Source organism: Carica papaya, chromosome 1 (genome assembly GCF_054855325.1).
Source record: "Carica papaya isolate Zhongbai chromosome 1, ASM5485532v1, whole genome shotgun sequence".
Taxonomy (NCBI): Eukaryota; Viridiplantae; Streptophyta; class Magnoliopsida; order Brassicales; family Caricaceae; genus Carica; species Carica papaya.
Window position 1 is genome coordinate 12,153,773 of NC_142309.1, and position 18,728 is coordinate 12,172,500.

Here is an 18,728-nt window from a genome sequence, read left to right on the forward strand (position 1 = left end):
AAAAATAATAAGAAGCATAGAGGTGAATGAAGAAGATGGAGTACGAAGTGTTTGATATTTGAGAGTATTTTGAGGTTTTAGATAAAAACCTTGGAGAAATTCTGTTAAAGTTGTAGAGCATAAAAAGAGGAAGAGAAGAAGAATAAGGCTCACGATCAAAGGAAGCTATAAACCATTAGAAAGGTAAGTTTTTCTTAAGTTTTAAAGTTCGGTTTCTCTTTGATTTTTGAGATTAATTTTTTAGTATTGTGTTGGATATTTTTAAATCAAGAAAGTGACCAAAAATTATCTCAAAACTTTGTCGAATTTTTTAGAAGAAAAAATCATAAATTAAGTCGAAACTTTGCTGAAATTAAGACTACGACTGCTAAGGATCTAAGGTAAGTGGATATTATGAATTTATACCTTACGTAATTTTGAAGTATTTTACATATTTTCAGTATAAAAATGTGCACATGTTTAATTTGTGTTTCATATTTGTTAAGTAAGTATTTGTTAAAGTTTTACTTCGTTATAAATGTTATTTTGCTTTATGTTTTCAAAATGTGATTTTAATATGTGTGCATCACTCATTATGAAAAGAAGTTATCTGAAAGCACCTACATTATGCTAGGCTTCAATCTGGCCGTACATAATTGTTCTGTGTTCGGGTGTATGGAAAAATAGTTTGATATGCGTGCCCTAACCGTTTCGTGTTCGAATGGTAGCAGTGTTTCAAGATACTCATGTATGTCGTTCCGTGTTCGGGTACATGGGGAACTAAGTGTTTGTGCCTATGCATAATGTATGGTAACTGATTAATCCTCTATAATAGTGATGAAGTATACAACATGCATATGTTTTCCTATTTGTGCTTTCATTTTCTGATTCGTATATACTTTGTTAAGATTATATGATATATGTTTTGTTGTGTGTAAAGAAATTATATTTTACATGTACTATTTTGTGATTTCATAATATTACTTATTTAGATATTTTATCTCACTTCTCTTATCATCCTCCAGATACAGAAGATACCGCTACAGAGTGAGTGGTGATACAGAGGAAATCTCTGAAGCCTAAACTCTAATATTAAGGTTAATGTTTCGTATTTTTGTTTAGTAATGTAAATAAGAAAATTTAGAGTCTCGTGTATATGTTTATGTTTTATATTTAAGAAATGTAACACTTTTACGACTCTTTTATTATTAATAAAATTAAGTTATTTTACTTAACTTGAGTTTATATTATTTAAATAAATATGTTCCGGTCATTACCCTACAAGAAGGAGTGTGGTCTGTGATAAGAATAAAAATTAATTTTAAATATAAAATTTAATACCTAATTATAAAATTTAGTTATTAATTTTAAATATAAAAATAATAATTTATTTTTACAATTCAAATAGATAATCAATTTCTCATGTAGATCCAACCAATAAATTTTGTTTAAATTATTCATATTCTTATTTAAATTAAAATTTTACTTTCAAAATTTATATAAAAAAGAAACCGGATCCGAACCAGTGGGTTGAACCGGCCCGAGATGGGGGTAGCTTAACTGAGTAGAGTGAGTAGGCGTGTGAACAAGAAACTCGTACGAGTCTACCTGTCTAAATCGGTGAGCTACTCACCACCACCATCTATGTATTAGTCCGGTCCGGCGCCTCCCGTCAATCAAACACGAAGAGACAGCTTTTTTATGTTTATGATAAATCAAACGCACGCGGAAACTTCTAGATACCAAAGAATTTAACTTGAAAACCCTAGACATGTTAATTTTCCAAATCTGAATGGAAACCCTAATCCTTACCCGATTTCTCCCGCTCCGATTCTCCTCTTTCCCCCGCATTCGGATCCTTTGTTTTTCTCTCTTTTTCGCCGGAGGCTGAACCCTAGATATACTCACGTGGGCCTTTGTAGGCAGTGATTATCTGATTCTGGATAGAGAGAAAGTGAACTTTTGGTTCATCTTGTCAAATTGCTGTTTACGTAGTTAAGTAAGAGAAAAACGAAAGAGATGGGCAGCTCAGGATCAGGGGCGGTTGATTGTGGTGTGGGGTCGATCGTATGGGTGAGGAGGAGGAATGGCTCCTGGTGGCCGGGGAAGATACTTGGTCCTGAAGAGCTTGCTGCGTCTCACCTCACATCGCCGCGATCAGGAACTCCGGTCAAGCTTCTAGGCAGAGAAGATGCTAGTGTGTACGTTTCCCAATTGTATATCAGTTTCATTGAATTGCGTTGAAGGATTTTTTTTTTACTTCAAATTTGGTCATTCATATCCTTATTGACAGGTGCATTTTGATTATGAACTGACAATCGTTGTTTTATTTTTCTAGAAGAAATTTTATCTAAGAAAAAAACTTCACATGCATACCCTCGCATGTGGATCATTATTTTATGGATCCTAGTTTCATATAAGAGCGCACCCATATATGCTAGTTCTTCCTCCCTACCTGCCTTAGTATCAAGAATCGGGATGGGACTCGAAAGAGTCATGTGTCAGAACAATGAGTTTCAACATGTGCATGACCTCAGCATCTTCAGTTATGGATGGATAATGGATATGAGGGTCAACATCGCCGAATTTGAAGGCTAACATCTCTATCTGCCTTTTGGAAATTTCTTTATCCGTATATAATCACTTATTCTGTCTATATTTTCAGTCTACTCTGTTCCCTGACAAAAATGTTGTTGCATTTAGTATAGTGATGCTTTCTCAACTGCTAAATTCGTCTTTTTATTTTCTTACGCCAAAGAGGTCAGCGAGTTGGATGATTTTTATGCTTGAATAAGTGATTGAAATATGCTTTACTGGAAATGAGATTACCCTATTTCTTTTAAGATGAAAAAGGGAAATGTTTTAACAAGGCACCAGAGGGTGCAATTCACCTGCAAAATAGGAGACAGTCACAAAACTCATAATATGTCTCTCAGATCCCGTAAGTTCACATCAAACGTAAAAAGTAAGGGGATGACCCTTGAAAAGAAACAACACCCTCAAAACCCATTCTAGGAGGGCATTTGCTAGGAAACTGGTTCCATAATTTAGAACCCACCGTTGATTTTTCATGCAAAGTAAGTCTTCGCACTAGGTTTTAAAGTTCTGGTTCTTGTTCTGGTTTGGGAAGAAGTATCATGCATATATGCATTTGATTTCCTCGTCAGTGTTTTCAAGTGGCTGAAGTTGTTCTTGTTCTCCAGATAGATGTGTGTGTTATGTGCTCCAAGGAGGCTGAATGTCGTCTCTTTGTACATCTTGATCTCCCTTGGGGCTCTGGTCTAGTGACCTTTGATATGTGGGTTGTTCCCCCTTCCCTTGAATGCTCTCTTTCTGTGTACTTTAATGAAGGTGGGTTGAGAGGAAGTTATGGTGCTTTAGAGAGGAGCACTTTATGCTGCTTTGTTGATGTTGTGATGCTAGGCTTTTCAAGGATTGTCACTACCTTCAGTCTTTCTTTCATGACAGATTGGTTCTCTTCTTTCTTCATGGACAAAGGCCCATGGGTTCTTTTATTTCTTTAGATTTTCTGCAAAGGGACTGGGAAGAAGTCTTGCTTTGAATTTAATGTAGTTTCTATTGTCATTTTAGGAGGAATCTTGTCTTCTGTGTCTGTACCTATTTCTCCTCTTTCTATCAATATATTTAATTTTCTATTAAAAAGAAGTTATTGAAGTGATTGAGAGCATCTAGCCTAGATAATATGATCCTCTTCTAGTGTAACTAGATCACTCAAGTTTGAGTCCTACCCCACCTCTTCTTCAAAAAGATGTTTTTGCAATAATCTTCCTGGTGAAAAATTTGATAGGGTGAGAGTTGGACAGGATAATTGCAGTTTTCTAAGGTATAATGAACAGGTAACTGTTGTTATCAGGTGATTTGACCATCTAAAGAATACATCTTTTGAGAAGGATAATCTAAATAATATGTTAAAATGTTATTTTATCACTTAGGGAGTAATTCAATTTAATTTGCTAGAGCAGGTAGGTTCAGGTTAAAAATCCTTTTGAGACAAGTATACACTTTTTACGGAAAATGCTGTCCTCACGTTTAGGATATTCCTAATTACTAAATTGGATTGTTACTGTGTCTGTGATCACTGAATTGGTGGATATTCTTGCTGATAACATTCTTTGTTAGATTTATAAGTTTAGTTCTTAACAATGCCTATTAGTACTGTCAAATTTTATTTATTGAAGTTGAAGTGTATTTTATGCTTAAAGCTACTTAAAACTTTTGTTTAGACAGTTGGACGTGAGAGTTCTATAACTGGAGTTTCCTATGTATTTGGGGACATTTATTCTTCCTAGATGCAGGTTCTTAATTTTTCTCTTGTCTGCTTAGCTAGTTAGGGTCAATTTAGTTCTGAGGTCCTTGACTACAAGTAGTTTTCCTTTTAACTTCTTGTTATTTGCATTTTTTTTAGCAGTAGGGGCATATCTCTTTTGTATATTGGCCTTATAGTTTGAAGGTGTGGCTGTGCCCATTAGCATGTCTTTATTTTATCAGCATTTCTAAAGTGATATTTTATAGGCATTTACATTTTTGAAATTATGAGTAAGAATTCTCTTTTTAGTTTGGAATTAATCTCTTGGGATTCATTTAGTTTACTTTTTCCTTTTTCAGCAAAAGGTGGGCATGCGTTATTGCTTAGTAGAAGTTAGTCACTGTGAAAGTGGTACTGCAATAATTGCAGCTTCCATTTTTTGATTACCTTCTATTTGTGGTTCTTACTTTAAATTGTTAAATATAATGGGCATTAAATTACATTTCCCCCCTCCAACACTCTTTCCTTCTCGGCTTATTAAATAAAAGTATCCCAGTAGCCCAAGTATTTTTACGTCCCCCTACTACCGACACAAGATAACGATATTGACTTTTTGAAAATAAAGAAAGAAGTGTGGATGAAAAGTTTCTGGCCAGTATTTCGAGTTACTGTCCTTCCCCATGCATGCCACTGCCCTTTTTTTCCACTTTGTTTTCAATTTTTAAAAGGTATCTTGGTATGTTTTTCAGAGACTGGTACAATTTAGAGAAATCTAAGCGGGTCAAGGCATTTCGATGTGGTGAGTTTGACGATTGCATTGAGCGGGCAGAATCTTCCCAGGGAATGCCAATAAAGAAAAGAGAAAAATACGCTCGTCGAGAAGATGCGATTCTTCATGCACTTGAGCTTGAGAAGGAACTGTTAAGAAAACAAGGAAAATTAGTTCTTGAATGCGGAAGAAGTAAATCATCTGCTTTGGAAAAAAAGGATTTAGTTACTTTTTCTGGAGGATTGGAGGTTAATAATGGAAAACCTGGGAATTCTAAGTCAAGTCAAACATTGAAGAAAGAAGATACATTTTGCAAAGATGAACATATTGGCAATCCTCTATACTTGCAAAAAGCAAAAGAAGGAAACCAACCAAGCTGGGAGGATGATCAGTCTGAAGTTTTACCTCGGATGAGGGGCTTGCAGGACTTTGGGCTTAGAACGGGAACTTCCAAGAGAAAGTTTACAGGTCCTGATGACTCTGCAAAGCCTATAGCTGATGGTAACTATGGATCTCTAAGTTGTGACCTTAACGTGGGAAGAACCAGCCATTCAAATAGTAAGACTTCTTTACCATAATGATATATTATTATTATTTTCCTTCTCCAAAACAACATTCTTTACCTAAATGGAAAATGTCACTGTTATGAGTCCTTAATCTGCTACAGAGAAGAATTCAGTATAGGTGATATATTGTCTTCTTTTTTTTTTTCTCCTCTAAAGTAAAGTTCTTTATCTAAATGGAAATGTCATTGTTATGAGTCGTTAATCTGTTACAGAGAAGAATTCAGTAAAGGTGATATATTGTGTTTTTTTTCTCCTCTAAAATAACGTTCTTTACCTAAATGGAAAGGTCACTGTTATGAGTCCTTAATCCACTACAGGGAAGAATTCAATAAAGGTGATTGATGGTCAGTTTTGTTTAATTTTGTTTATTGAATTGGACAGAACAGTTTCTTATCATATGCAATTTAGTGGGAAATACAGATTTATGCAGTTAAGTTAGGTGGTTTAACAGTTTCTTAAGGCTATTATGTTTGAAACTTAATCTTTTATGTTAGTAGGTGGTTACCTATCATGTATCACTGATTTTTAAAGCTTTTTTTTCTAACTTACTTACAGACTGGATTTAATGGAAAAAAGTAGATAGGCAGAATTTTTTTCAGATAAAAGAAGAAGATTTATCAGGAAGAATGAGGGAAAGTACAACTAAAGAATCATGAAAACAAAAAGAAAAAAGAAAAAATCATTACAAAGTGGTACCACCCTATAGGATACAAATAATAGCATTCCAGTTTGGATGAAGTGCTGAAATACAAGTATTATGAAGTTCTATATTCTCAAAAAACTGAAAAATGATAGTGTCCATGCGCTTTATCCCAAAGGATAGTAAAAGAGGTAGCTCTTTCCCATAGCTCATAAAAATGTGTGGTGATCTTTAAAGGTCCGACAGTTTCGAGACAGCCATAAACACCACAACCCAGGAAATATAACCCCTTGTCAAAGAGGCATGACATTCTTTTTGAGCCCTCCTCCACGAATAAAAGAGCATAGGAGATTCCACATTTTGGGGGTACCCCAGTTGAAGCAAAAAATACTAACCAAATTAGTCCAGGTCCCTAAAAATTCTGAATAAGGCTTTGCATGGTAAGTGGGCTTGGAGATACTGGAATGACACTAACAGTTTATGGAAAAAAGTGGTGGATTGCAAGTGGAATCTGAAGGGAAGACAGGATCAGATGTTGTTGAATAGAAGTAAGTTTGGCATGAGCTTGTGGAAGGGAATCTCTAACACTAATCATTCTGTTCTTGAGTGTTCTAGATGGAAAGTGGGAAAAGGCAACAAAGTCAAGTTCTGGTCTGATTTCTGGTGTGGAGATTATAATCTGCAAATCAGGTTTCCTCTTATTTTTGCCCTCGCTAAGGATAAACAGATGACAATTGAGGAAGCTTTTGACAAAATGATGGCATTGGTTGGAACATTGTGTTCAATAGGAATCTAAAAGATTGGGAAATAGTGGAATACGAGAATTTGCTGGCAGTATTGAACACCAAGCTCAGCAACACTGATGATAGGTTGATCTGGAAGTTGGAAAACAAAGGCTCCTTCAGCGTTAAATCATACTATAATTATCTTGCGGGACATAACAGAATTCTGGTAAATTCTTTTCCTGCCAAAATGATCTGGAGGGCAAATGCTCCCACCAAAATTTCCTTCTTCACTTGGGAAGCTTCCAAGGAATGCATTTTGACCACTGAACCTTATGAGAAGAGGCTTTTACCTTTCCAACAGATGTTATCTATGCAAAAACAATGCTGAAACTAGTAACCATCTTTATCTTTGGTGCCTTATCACTCACAAGCTGTGGCGTATGGTATATTGTCTACTTGACATTAGCTGGGTAATGGCTGGATCTGTTCAAGAAGAATTATTAGCTTGGGATCTTGTGTGCGGGAAAAACAAGAAATTGAGACTCATTCTGCTCACAATTTTCTGGGTTATCTAGAAAGAGAAACAATAGAGCCTTTGAAGGAAAGGAAGAAATATTTGGCAACATTGTGAGCAAATTATTTTTTTGGTTCCACTGGATTGGAACATAACATTAACCATTTTGAAGATTTAGGGTCATTTGTAGATATTCTTATTGACTTGTAAATCTTTTGTACATGGGCGGTGTCCCCTTGACGCATCATATCAGTATATTTTCTACACTTTTCTTTCAAGAAAAAAAACTAACCAAATTAGTCCAAAACTTCTAAGCCGTAGCACAACGTAAAAACAGATGAGAATGAGTATCCTTCCCCTTGAAGCACATGAAGCATATATTTGGAAATAAGGCTCGGTGCGGTCGATGAACTTGAAGCATATCATTTGTGTTAAGCTTTTGATGGATGGTAGTCTATGAGAACACCTTTACCTCTAACTGGTTCCTGATGGATGGTGGATAAGCAGAATTTCTTTCTAACTTTTGAGTTCCTTAATCTCTTGTGATTGTTGACTTCTTTCTAAATGAGCCCGTACTTGCAAAAATAGGTCCTAAAAGGCAGAAGATCGAAGAAGTATTCTTGTAATTTTCTCCTAATTCCTCTATAAATAGGCACATCACTAGATCACAAAATTATAAAAATTGGTACTTGAGCAGTAACTTATGTGATATTTCAGATCTTCTCATCAGCAATTTGGGGCATTTTTGAAGCTGTACAGAAAATATCATGCATGAGACAGAGTTGAAGGAGAGCCAGACTGAGCAGCAAATGAGGCCAACAACAGCAATAGTTGGCAAGTAAGTTGGAGGAACTCTCTCAGAACATCCTTGGGACAAAGCTGGACACTCATGATGGGGTTGGGGACAGCATCAATAGAGAAAGGTCATTACCAATGTGCAAAAGGAGCAGAAAATAAATATGGGGCAATTTATGTTTTAATGTCTTTTTAAATAGAAAAGGAAGCTTTATTATGGAGGGGCAGAAAAATTTATGTTTTAATGCTTAACTGGATTTCCTTGTTTTGAGGACAATTTAGATCTCTTAGGTGGCTGCACCATTGTGGATTACTCTCTTTTCATTTAGAAAAAATATTGGATCTTTTCATTTTGAAGGGGATGCAAAGCTGCAGCTTCTTAAATTGGAAAGAGACTGGGCAGAATTAACTTAGAAGAATTTCAAGCAATATTGCAGCTTGCCTCTTGGACCTCCTGTTCAGAGTGAGATGCTTTCGGAGCTCCCTAAACTTTTTCAAACCAGGACTACTGAGCAGTAGCAAGCCAATTTAAGCAGTTGGAAGCATCTGCAAGCACCCTCACTTGCGAGCAAGAGGTACAACTTGTTGTGAGTGGTTTTCAGGACCATATTGCTATTGAGGTGGAGTTGCAGCGTCCACTGACGTAACTACTGACATGAGTTTGGTATGAGCAGCAGGGAAGCAGAACTATCAGATGATTCTTTTTTAGGGAGAGTAAAGTTAATTTCTTCAACTTCAAGGCCCCAGTCTTTTAAACGATCGAGCAAGATAGAGATAGATGAGAGGCATGTGAATGGAGTTTGTTTTATCTGTGATGAAAAAATTCTTACTGGGAATCAATTTAACAAACTTTTTGGAGGTTGTTGATGGCATGAATTTAAGAGGAAAAGGTTCTGCTTGAATATCCTGCATAACCGAAGCAATTTCTTCTATCTCTTGTTACTCTTTCTTCTGCACAGGACAAAGACCTCCCTGACGGAAAGAGTAATGTTATGAGTCCTCAACCAGCTAGCAAGGATCCAATTAGACTAGTTCATGAGCACTCGTGTTTAATTTTGTTTATGCAGTTGATTTAGGCAGAGTTTCTTGTGTTTACTTCTTTAGGTCGCATAGTGAGCAATAGAGATTTATGCAGTTAAGTTAGACAGTTCAGCGGTTTCTTAATACTATTATGTGGGAGAGTTAGTCTTTTATTTTAGTTGATGATTACCTAACATGTAGTGGGTAGTTTTTCTAAAGATTTCTTTCTACTGCATTTATAGATAAAATATGATGAAAAAAAAAAAGAAGAGATCAGCAGAATTTCTTTTAATTGTTTTGAGTTACTGTTGAGATTGTTGGGTTTTCTCTAATCAGCCCTTACATTCAAAATAGGTCATAAATGCCGAAAATCTAACAAGTATTCTTTTAATTTCTCCTAGATATCTAGGTCTATAACTAGATCTCAAAGTAGGGACAATAACAGTTACATGCCGGCAAATGTTTGGCCAGCAGATTGAATCGGAGCCATCCTCCTATTTAAGTATTTTAGTAAGTAAAAACACGGAATTCTTTCTTTTTTCACAGTCTTACTGTTGCAGTGTTTCTACATTTGTTTCAGGAGGAGAACAGATGGGAGGTACTTCCCGGGCTAAGAGGGGCAGATGCATGCACATGCCCTCTGAGTCTGATGATAATATGGAAAAAGAAGTTTCTACAAGCTCGGTAGAGATAGTACCATCAAAATTTTGTTATGTTGACCATCCTTTTCATCATCCCTCCAGAACTGAAGAGAATGCTGAGTTCGCAGAAGATATCGAAACTGATTCTTCTGAATCTGCCACTTCCGAGTCTCATTCTGATTCTTCTGAAACTGAGGCTGATATTGAGGAAGTAATAGCGGCATTCTCAGGTTAATTGCATACTGTTTTCATAATTCTTGTTTCTCTATGCTTGATCAGTTGACAAACATCTTAGCTGATAATATTGATACTATTTTTCTAGAAGTTTCAACGTCATGGTTTCAATATGCTAAGTTGAAATTGGGGTTAGATCCCCATTCAGTCAACTAAAATATAACAAACGACAAAAACATATGTTTTGTTTTTCCTCTTTATGATGCCATTGATGTTTATATGCCCGTGAATTTATTGCTAGTTTGTGGAACAAATTGTTGCATGTACTATTATAGTTATATTTATTATCAAGCTACCAAACCTTGTTGGTTATTTGAAAGGAAACAAAAAAGTTCCTCTCTTGTAGTACATTAGCCTTTTGATTTGATTCACAAGAAATTTTGTTTTTTCTAGCGGAAAACATTATAAAGAAGACAGCAGATAAGTTATCTAGCTGAAGCGAAAGAAAAAGAACATAGTATATAGTGAAAATGTATAACATAGGAGAGGAGAAGGATAGCAAGGGCAAGGTCAGAGTATTTCCAACAAGCCTTGGCCAAAGGGAGGCCATAAAAGTCATCTTATCCTAAATAAAAATGTCTGGAAAAGATCAGCTGTCAAATATTCGCTGATTTCTTTCTAAATATACACTTTAATGATCACCCCATCCCAAAATGACTTGCACCTAGGAGTTGCCAAGATATTTAATGGACCAAGTTAGGGTCGTGCATCATATTGCCTGAGCTAGATTGTTCACTGTACTATTGACCATATTAAATACCAACCACCCCACATTTTGCATGTTAATGCAAAGCCCAGACATCAGCTCGAACACTCTAACCAATGTGAATGCATTGGAAATGGACCTGTTATCATGTGATAGGAATATAATTATGTCATTCGCAAAGTGAAGGAGAGACACCAATGACAAACCCTTCAATTGCTCCTTTCTTTGGTCCTGTAGTCAGCATCCTGCTTAAGAACAGCACTTAACAAATATATGACAGAGCATATGATATTATTGGGGAATGATTGACGGGATATATGGTTAAAAGGAAACATAGCTACAGAAAATCATTGATAATTTAAAAAGAAACAGAAAAATTACATTCTCAGTTACTTTTTATTCTCAAAAAAAGTTCCACTCTTAGTACTTTAGCTAGCCGATTTGATTCATCAGAAATTTGAAAACAACAATAAACAAATGTATGGCAGACTATGTGATTTTATTGAAGAATTGATTAATATCATACTAGTTGAGGAAAACACAGGTAGAATTGACCAACAAGACAAATGTATGGGAAATTAAAAGAAACAAAGGAGCCTTTGGTATGTTGTTGTAGTCTTTGTTTGTGGGAGAGGTGGGGAGCAGGCTAAGGAGATTTATTCAAGAATATCAATTAAATTTGCAAATTAATGGAAATTGTTGAGAGGGTATTGGGAGGAGGGACAGATCCTGCATGTGCAAAAGTTGTTTTCTGCGTGCATGCTCTCATGTTTAAGCTACGGTGCCAATATTGTTGAGTTCCAGACATATTCTTCATTTAAAACAAATAAAAATGGATAATTACTTCATGACAGATTAGTGCCATTAGGAAAAATAATGTATATAGCTGTCCTCGATATCACAACTTCCTAATATGTGAATTTTCCAACTGACCATTAAAAAAACCTTCTAGATCACAATATTTATGGATCTTTCTTTATCTACCGGAAAACCATTTCTTATCAGCAGGCAGTCTGTTTTTCCTGAATAGAAAATCAGGACAAAGTGGTTTTGTCTAGATGAATTTGTGATAGAGGAAGCCTATGATGCACCGAAAGAAGGGTAAGGGTGTTAATAAAAATGCAATATATAGAATTTGATTTTAAATTTGGAACATTTTACTGCTTCAAATCTACATTTTTACAAATTCAGGATAAAGCTAGGCATGCGAATGCAATTCTTCTGCTGCTTCAAATCTACATTTTTATGCTTTGAATGTTAATAGAAATTGGGATTTGTAATTGAATTCCATATATTTTTGGAAGCCATTAGTTTAAACGTAGCCTAGTTTCCTTGTATGATGTTAGATGATCTTTCTTAATCAATGTTCATATATTCCCTTCATGAAATAAGATTTACATATATGAGCTTGATTTGAAATTTGGAACATTTTACCAGCATTTATTTATAAGAATTTCCTAGGTCGTCATGGGATTTCAAGAGGTTTGTATTTGCAGCATCATGAGCTGTAGCTGTGAATGACTTCCATTTATTTTCTCTACTGTGTTGCGAACATGTATTTCATTTTATCCTTTTCCTTTCTACTTGATAAAATATACATATTTCATTTTCTTCTGCTTAATGGCATACAGGTGCCACAAGTCCCGATGCTAAGTTGCCTTTGTTTGCTTGGAGTTATAATATTTGTCTTGACCATTTATGGCTTTTAATTATGAGCTTGAAATTGTTCTGTTTGACAGTATTGGGTGATAAAGGGGTAGTGAAGGCAAGAGCATTGTTCTTAGCTTCTTTCAGTGCCTTTTTACATTCCATGTTCATGGATAAATGCTGCTACTTTGAATGTTGCTGTTCTTCTATTTTTAGATTTTCTTCACCTCTTATGATTTTTATTTGGATTTTGGTTTGACTTGGTATGTTCTATATAAAGTACTGGAATTATGTTGGACATGGACAACTGCATAGATATGTGTGTTCACAGTAACTTGTATTAGATGTTCATTTCTCTTTTACATGCACCTGTAATTATTCCTTTTTGTTGTCACTAACAGCATTTTCCCTCCTCTTCTTCAGGTGCTGCTGGACCTACAGAACCTAAACTTGCTTTGGAGAGACAGATTGCACTAGATGATGGAAGTGTGAGCAGTGAAGAACATCATTCATCATTATCTGGTGAGATATCTCACCTGTACCTCCAAGAGCCTGTTTCTGCTAATGAAGCGGTGTCCAAATGGCAATCTAAAGGGAAAAGAAATGTTCGCAATCTTAAGAAAAGATCCGCTGATACTGAAGGAAGAAGTTTTAATGGATCCACCTCTAGAATATATCAGGAAGAAAATGGAGCTTCTTTCAGGCAAAGGTCATTGGGACAGAGCTTGACTTTTCATGCTAATGATGGTTTCACTGATGATATTGATGGGGAAGAGGCAAGCAGACCGAATTTTAAAATCCGAAAGGTTAAAGTGAGTGGTGGAGGATATTTGAGTTCGTCGTGGGAGGATCATACTTATATGAAAAGGCACTGGGAGAACAAAGTGGATCCGATGTTCATCAGTCGTCATCCTTTTGGTGGAAGAACGAAACCCATGTTGATTGATGTGGATTTGAAAGTCCAAGTGAGTTATCAGAAAGAACGTGTCCCTATCGTTTCCCTCATGAGCAAGTACAATGGGCAGGCTATAATAGGTCACCCAATCCAAATTGAAGTGATACCTGATGGTTTATCTGAAAATCTGCTACCTACATGTGATTATTGGAGCAGTGAGGCAATATACCATGATGGAAACACAGCACTTCCACCAGCATGGAGGACTGCTAGGAGAACCAATTCTCGGACTCCACGGTCTCATCTGTTATCATCATTGGATGGTGATGAAGCTTCTGAAGATCATGCCTTTCGAGATGAAGGAAGAGAACCCTCATTTGAGAAATTAAGGGTAGGGAGTTTCGGTCACAAGGGAAGCCTGGTTAAAAAGAGCTTCTGTCACATTCCTCGGCCTCCTACAGATAAGAAGGGTCAAAGAAAGCCGCCAAAGAAAGTAAGCTTATTATCTAGTAGCCAAAAAACAAGAACTCTCGCTTCAATTGGTATTGAGCAAAATCACAGTGTAAAGGCAATACATGATAGCAATAATTGCCAAATGGATGGGTTTATTAAGCGAGAATCATTGGGCCCTCCAACAGTGGCATGCATACCTGTGAAATTAGTATTCAGTAGGTTACTTGAGAAAATTAATAGGCCACCATCAAAAGCAGCTAATAAAGCGGTACTGGTGAGTAATGGTTCTTAGGTTATTACTTGTACATTGGTATATGGGAACACTGATACTGCCAACGCAAATAAGCGTTACTCTTCTGACAAAAAGACATCTCCATCCTAACTTGTATACACTGTCGGCATTGACAGGGTGGAGATTCTGATGTCTGTTTTTTCTTTTTGAATAATTTTTAGAAGAAGCAGGTAACCAGCAAAGAAAAACCATATATATATATATATATATATATATATATATATACAGGGAAGTCGTTTGGATGTTGATGATGAGAGCTATTTTTATGTAGACATTTGCTGTTGGTGTATATGGGTTTCGGATTAGAAATCAGAAGCAGCTAGTGATCTTTGTTCTAGGCAAAAGAAATTAAGACAGGTAAACTAAAAATAGGTGATTGTAGGTAGTTTAGAGTTGACATGAATGTAAATTTATTATGTTGTACTTAAATGGTGGTTACTTGATGAGTGTAATAGCAATTCTTGGATGTCTTTGAAATATTGGGAGCGTATAGACCCCCCCCCAACCCCCTCTTCATGGCCTGCTTCTGGTCGTTCACACATGCACGGTTGGAAGAGAAGGCTTCGCATGTTTGGTAACTTTTGCTGTTCCGAGGAGCATTTAAATTGTACATTTTGTCTTTTTTAAAGTACAGTAAAATCTTTAAAAGTAATTATTGGATTCAAGGGAGAAAATCAAATATTTTAAATTAATTTTTTATATCTAAACAAACTAAATTTGTATATAAATATTTTTATATCCAATACATGAGGTAAATACTAAATTGGATATTGTATTATTTTTAAATCTGCATATTAATTCTTTACTATTTTAGTTCATCTATTTTTAAAAATTGTGTTGATGTACGTATTTGTTAAATGGCATCAACAACATTAATGAGTTTGTGGCGTTACAATAAGTTGAACTTGTAACTGTTTTGCTTAGGTAAAATTTTAAGTTCGGGTCATGCATTAGATGCAATCAACAACATTAATGAGTTTGTGATGTTAAAATAAGTTGGACACATAACTGTATTACTTTAGAGTCATGTATTATCTGATGTAGAAATTTACTATCTTGTTTTAATTTATGTTTTTAATTTTTATTTTTTATATAAAATTAATTAAAAATTAAAATATCTTTTTAAACGTCTGATGTCATGTAGCATCTAATGTAGAAATTTACCAATCAGAAACAATGATATGTCTAATTTGCTACCACCTACTAAATCAACTAATGGTATTAATAATATTTAAGTAGAGACAAATATTAAAGAAATTCAAGCGAATATGTTCATCCAAATTTGTTACGTAATGTAGAATGGTAGATTTACTATACTGTTGCTAGATATTATTGTACATCTTTTGGACGAACTTTGAAACAGAATGTTTCCTTTAGTGCACTTACTTTTCTTTTTGGGATTAAAACCCAACATTAGGGATACAAAACTCTTGGTTCAGATTCAAACTTTTTGACCTTCAACTTGCAGAGGTAGAAAAGTACAACCTGATTATCCTTTTTACATGAAATACTTGGAGATCTATTATGATCTCATCATACTATTTTTAAAAAGCCTTGTAGAGATAATAAATGTTCCTAATATTTCATCCATTATAGAACTACTTGACCTCTTCGTATTAGGGCTTTCCAATCAGAAGTAGTAGCCTACTTCCCCATTTGTTATCCCTTTGTCTTGGTCGTATTAGGAGTTTTTTAAATCACTCTCATGTTCTCGTTATTTGATAGACATCTTAAAATTTTTCTGCCATGTCATGTACCTTTTAAAAATCCTTGTATAAATACTCATTTCTGAGCAATTTCACGTGCTAGCATTTCTCTCCCATAATTACTTACTTTAACATTAGATGGTAAATCTTTTAAAACCTACTAACTGTAAGTCAAGGGCTAAGAAGTTCTGCACCATAACAACTAGCTTCATATGTAGGAATTCCCTTAAATGATGAAGAAAACAAAATAATTTGAATCCATTAAAAAAGGCACTTGATAAGCCCTTTTTTAAATCGAAGTTTATTATATGAAGTTCTAAAAATGCTAGCATTAGCACCAACAATGTATATGATAACTACAATGGTTACGCAACAACAACCAAAGTGTGGCTCATGGATTCAACATAAAAAATCCAAAACACTACTAGACCACGATTGACTAGATCAATAAACTCATTGAACAAATTAACAGATTGTTGCAGAGAGAGTAAGAAACATAATGAAAATAAGATATAAATTTCCAATAAGAGCAATGAGATCAATAGATTAAGGAGGTAGGGCTAGACGGAAGGTTATCAACCTTGTACCCATAACTAAAGAGAAAAAGTATCACACATCCCCCTAAACAATATAATATCATTCCCTATTAGTTTGCCTAAATTTCAAAATGCTAAAAAAGGCTTATACCATAATGCCAGCAATTTAGTAGATCATATTGAGTATGTGAAGCTTAGGATGTTAATCCATAGTCACATTTGCATCCTTTATAGATTGATCTTCCCATCAACCCTTTAAAGAGTGATCAAGTAGTAGTATCCCTCATTGCAATACAACTCTATATTTTTTCTTTGTTTAATTACAAAAGTTTTTTTTTCCAACCACGTCATCATGTCCCTAAAATAGAGAAAAAATTTGACATTATTCTTTCATATTACAAGAAAAAAAGGAAAATAATAAAAAGTCATATACTTTTTAGTTGAAGCACTGATTTGTGACAATATTACTCCTGAATTTGAAGTAACAACCTTCATAAGTGACTTGAGGAAAGCAAGTACAGATAACCGTTAGAAAAAAGACACTAATATGTTTCTTCAAAAAGTCGTGAAGAAAACAAGAAAAAAAATAAAAGAAAACACACACACACATAAATGTTAAGAGGGTAAGGACGATGTAGGATGATGAGCTAGAGGTGGCCTCAAGGAAGGAAAACATATGTACAAGACTATCGAATATGAACCAAGGAAACCATCACCCATATTCTCAAAAATAACAAGACTTGCAACTTTGTGAACATATATGCGACAATAATGTTTAAATCATTCTCAAGTGAAGATCTAGGAAGAGTGTCCTGCAATAATGGACCATCATTGTGATTACTACAAATTTTGGAACTTAAAGAGTACTAGTCAAAAATGAAAGTTCGACATAATTCTTCTATAAAAGGCATTTAAACGCCCAAAGTGAAACTTCCATGTTGTACTCCAACTAGTAGGATTCAATTACTTAGTAACTTAGGTCGATGGTTCTATTAGCTTACCATGAAAAAACATATAGGAGCAGCAATATCTTGATAGATTACTCGTTAAAATGCCATCAACATAAAACACTATATTTCTTGGTCTACGATTAACACTTGAAGAGTTCTAACATCCTTTGTTTTATTTAAGAATAAAATTCTATATAGTAATACGAGTTAGACAGTGAAAGAGGACTAAAAATGGACGAGGAGATACCCATTAAAGATCACTAGTAAGCAAAGCACACTTTTTAGTGTTGAGAACCTCCCTCTTGAAGTGCTTGAACAAAAATAACCCTCACGACCAATAGAAACACCCCCTTAGCTATTAAGAAATTGAGCTAGGATCTAAGGTTTTCTAAGTTAGCTCTACCTTTGAACCATAGTAATGGTTGCTCTTGAGCACTAGAAGGACCACATATTTATAGAGATAAAAAGAAATATTGAGTATGGACTTTGGGATAACCATAGTGTCCCCAAATGAAGGCACTAAACTAATAAAATGAAAAAAATTGCATGGTGTAATAGGTTACTATAGAAGAAGACATAACCAAATTCATAAAGGCAGGTTTCATAAGAGAGTTCAGAGTCACTAGGTTAGAAAAGCCAAAGGGAAATGATACACGTCTCAACTTTAATGACCTCAATAATGTATGTTAAATGATAATTACCTAACAAATATTGGCTAGTTCCTAAATTATGTCGTCAAACATAGTTGGCTTAGTTTTCTAGACAGTATCTCCTCTTACAACCACATCATTATGCACCTTAGAGACCAATAGAAAGACTCCTCTCTAGAACCAATAACATCTTGTTACATGATAATTCCATCGAACTTACCAAAGAGCAGAGGACACTATCTTCAAATGACAGGTAGGGAAAAATCTAGAGGTGTACATTAAGTTCATGTTGGTCAAGTGCATCACTTTACAATCACATATAAAGGATCTCGAAAAGACCTTAGATGTTCTTGATAAGGTTGACATGAAGCTGAACTAAAACAAGCATGTCTTTGGAACTAAATCAGGAAAACTTTTGGAGTTATTAGTAATATGGCGAACCATCAAAGTGAATCTTAGGAAATCAAGGTTATCTTTTAACGATATCCCTAAAAACAATCAAAGACATATAACTATGGATAAGACAAGTGGAATCTCTAAAAATAACTGAAGATTTAATTATTGACAGGACAAATAGTAGCCCTTCATAGGTTTTTCCTAACTAAAAAAGAGATTTTCCAAAGTTAAAAAAAAAGGTTTTCTCTTTTTTATGTAGTTAGAGTTTGCGCTTATAGGTTCCATGGATTTGGGTCACTTATATAGATAACTGACTAAGACTAAAATTAGGTTTAAGTCTTAATATT

At 34.9% G+C, this 18,728-nt stretch overlaps 1 protein-coding gene across 1 annotated transcript; it reads left to right on the top strand.

The window, feature by feature from the left end:
• The first annotated feature begins 1,563 nt into the window (after window positions 1–1,563).
• On the top strand, window positions 1,564–14,622 carry LOC110816344 (Tudor/PWWP/MBT superfamily protein). The gene is made up of 4 exons (XM_022044499.2): window positions 1,564–2,180; window positions 4,996–5,573; window positions 9,856–10,146; window positions 12,927–14,622. Exons 1-4 carry the CDS (start codon window positions 1,999–2,001, stop codon window positions 14,141–14,143), a joined length of 2,268 nt encoding a protein of 755 aa, XP_021900191.1. The 5' UTR covers window positions 1,564–1,998; the 3' UTR covers window positions 14,144–14,622.
• Window positions 14,623–18,728: the final 4,106 nt, after the last annotated feature.

Excerpts from the sequence above, each read along its gene's own strand:
- LOC110816344 (XM_022044499.2), top strand. The coding sequence starts at position 1,999 with ATGGGCAGCTCAGGATCAGGGGCGGTTGATTGTGGTGTGGGGTCGATC. Across the intron at positions 2,181-4,995 it reads GGCAGAGAAGATGCTAGTGT|AGACTGGTACAATTTAGAGA; the intron begins GTACGTTTCCCA and ends TATGTTTTTCAG. Across the intron at positions 5,574-9,855 it reads AAGAACCAGCCATTCAAATA|GAGGAGAACAGATGGGAGGT; the intron begins GTAAGACTTCTT and ends CATTTGTTTCAG.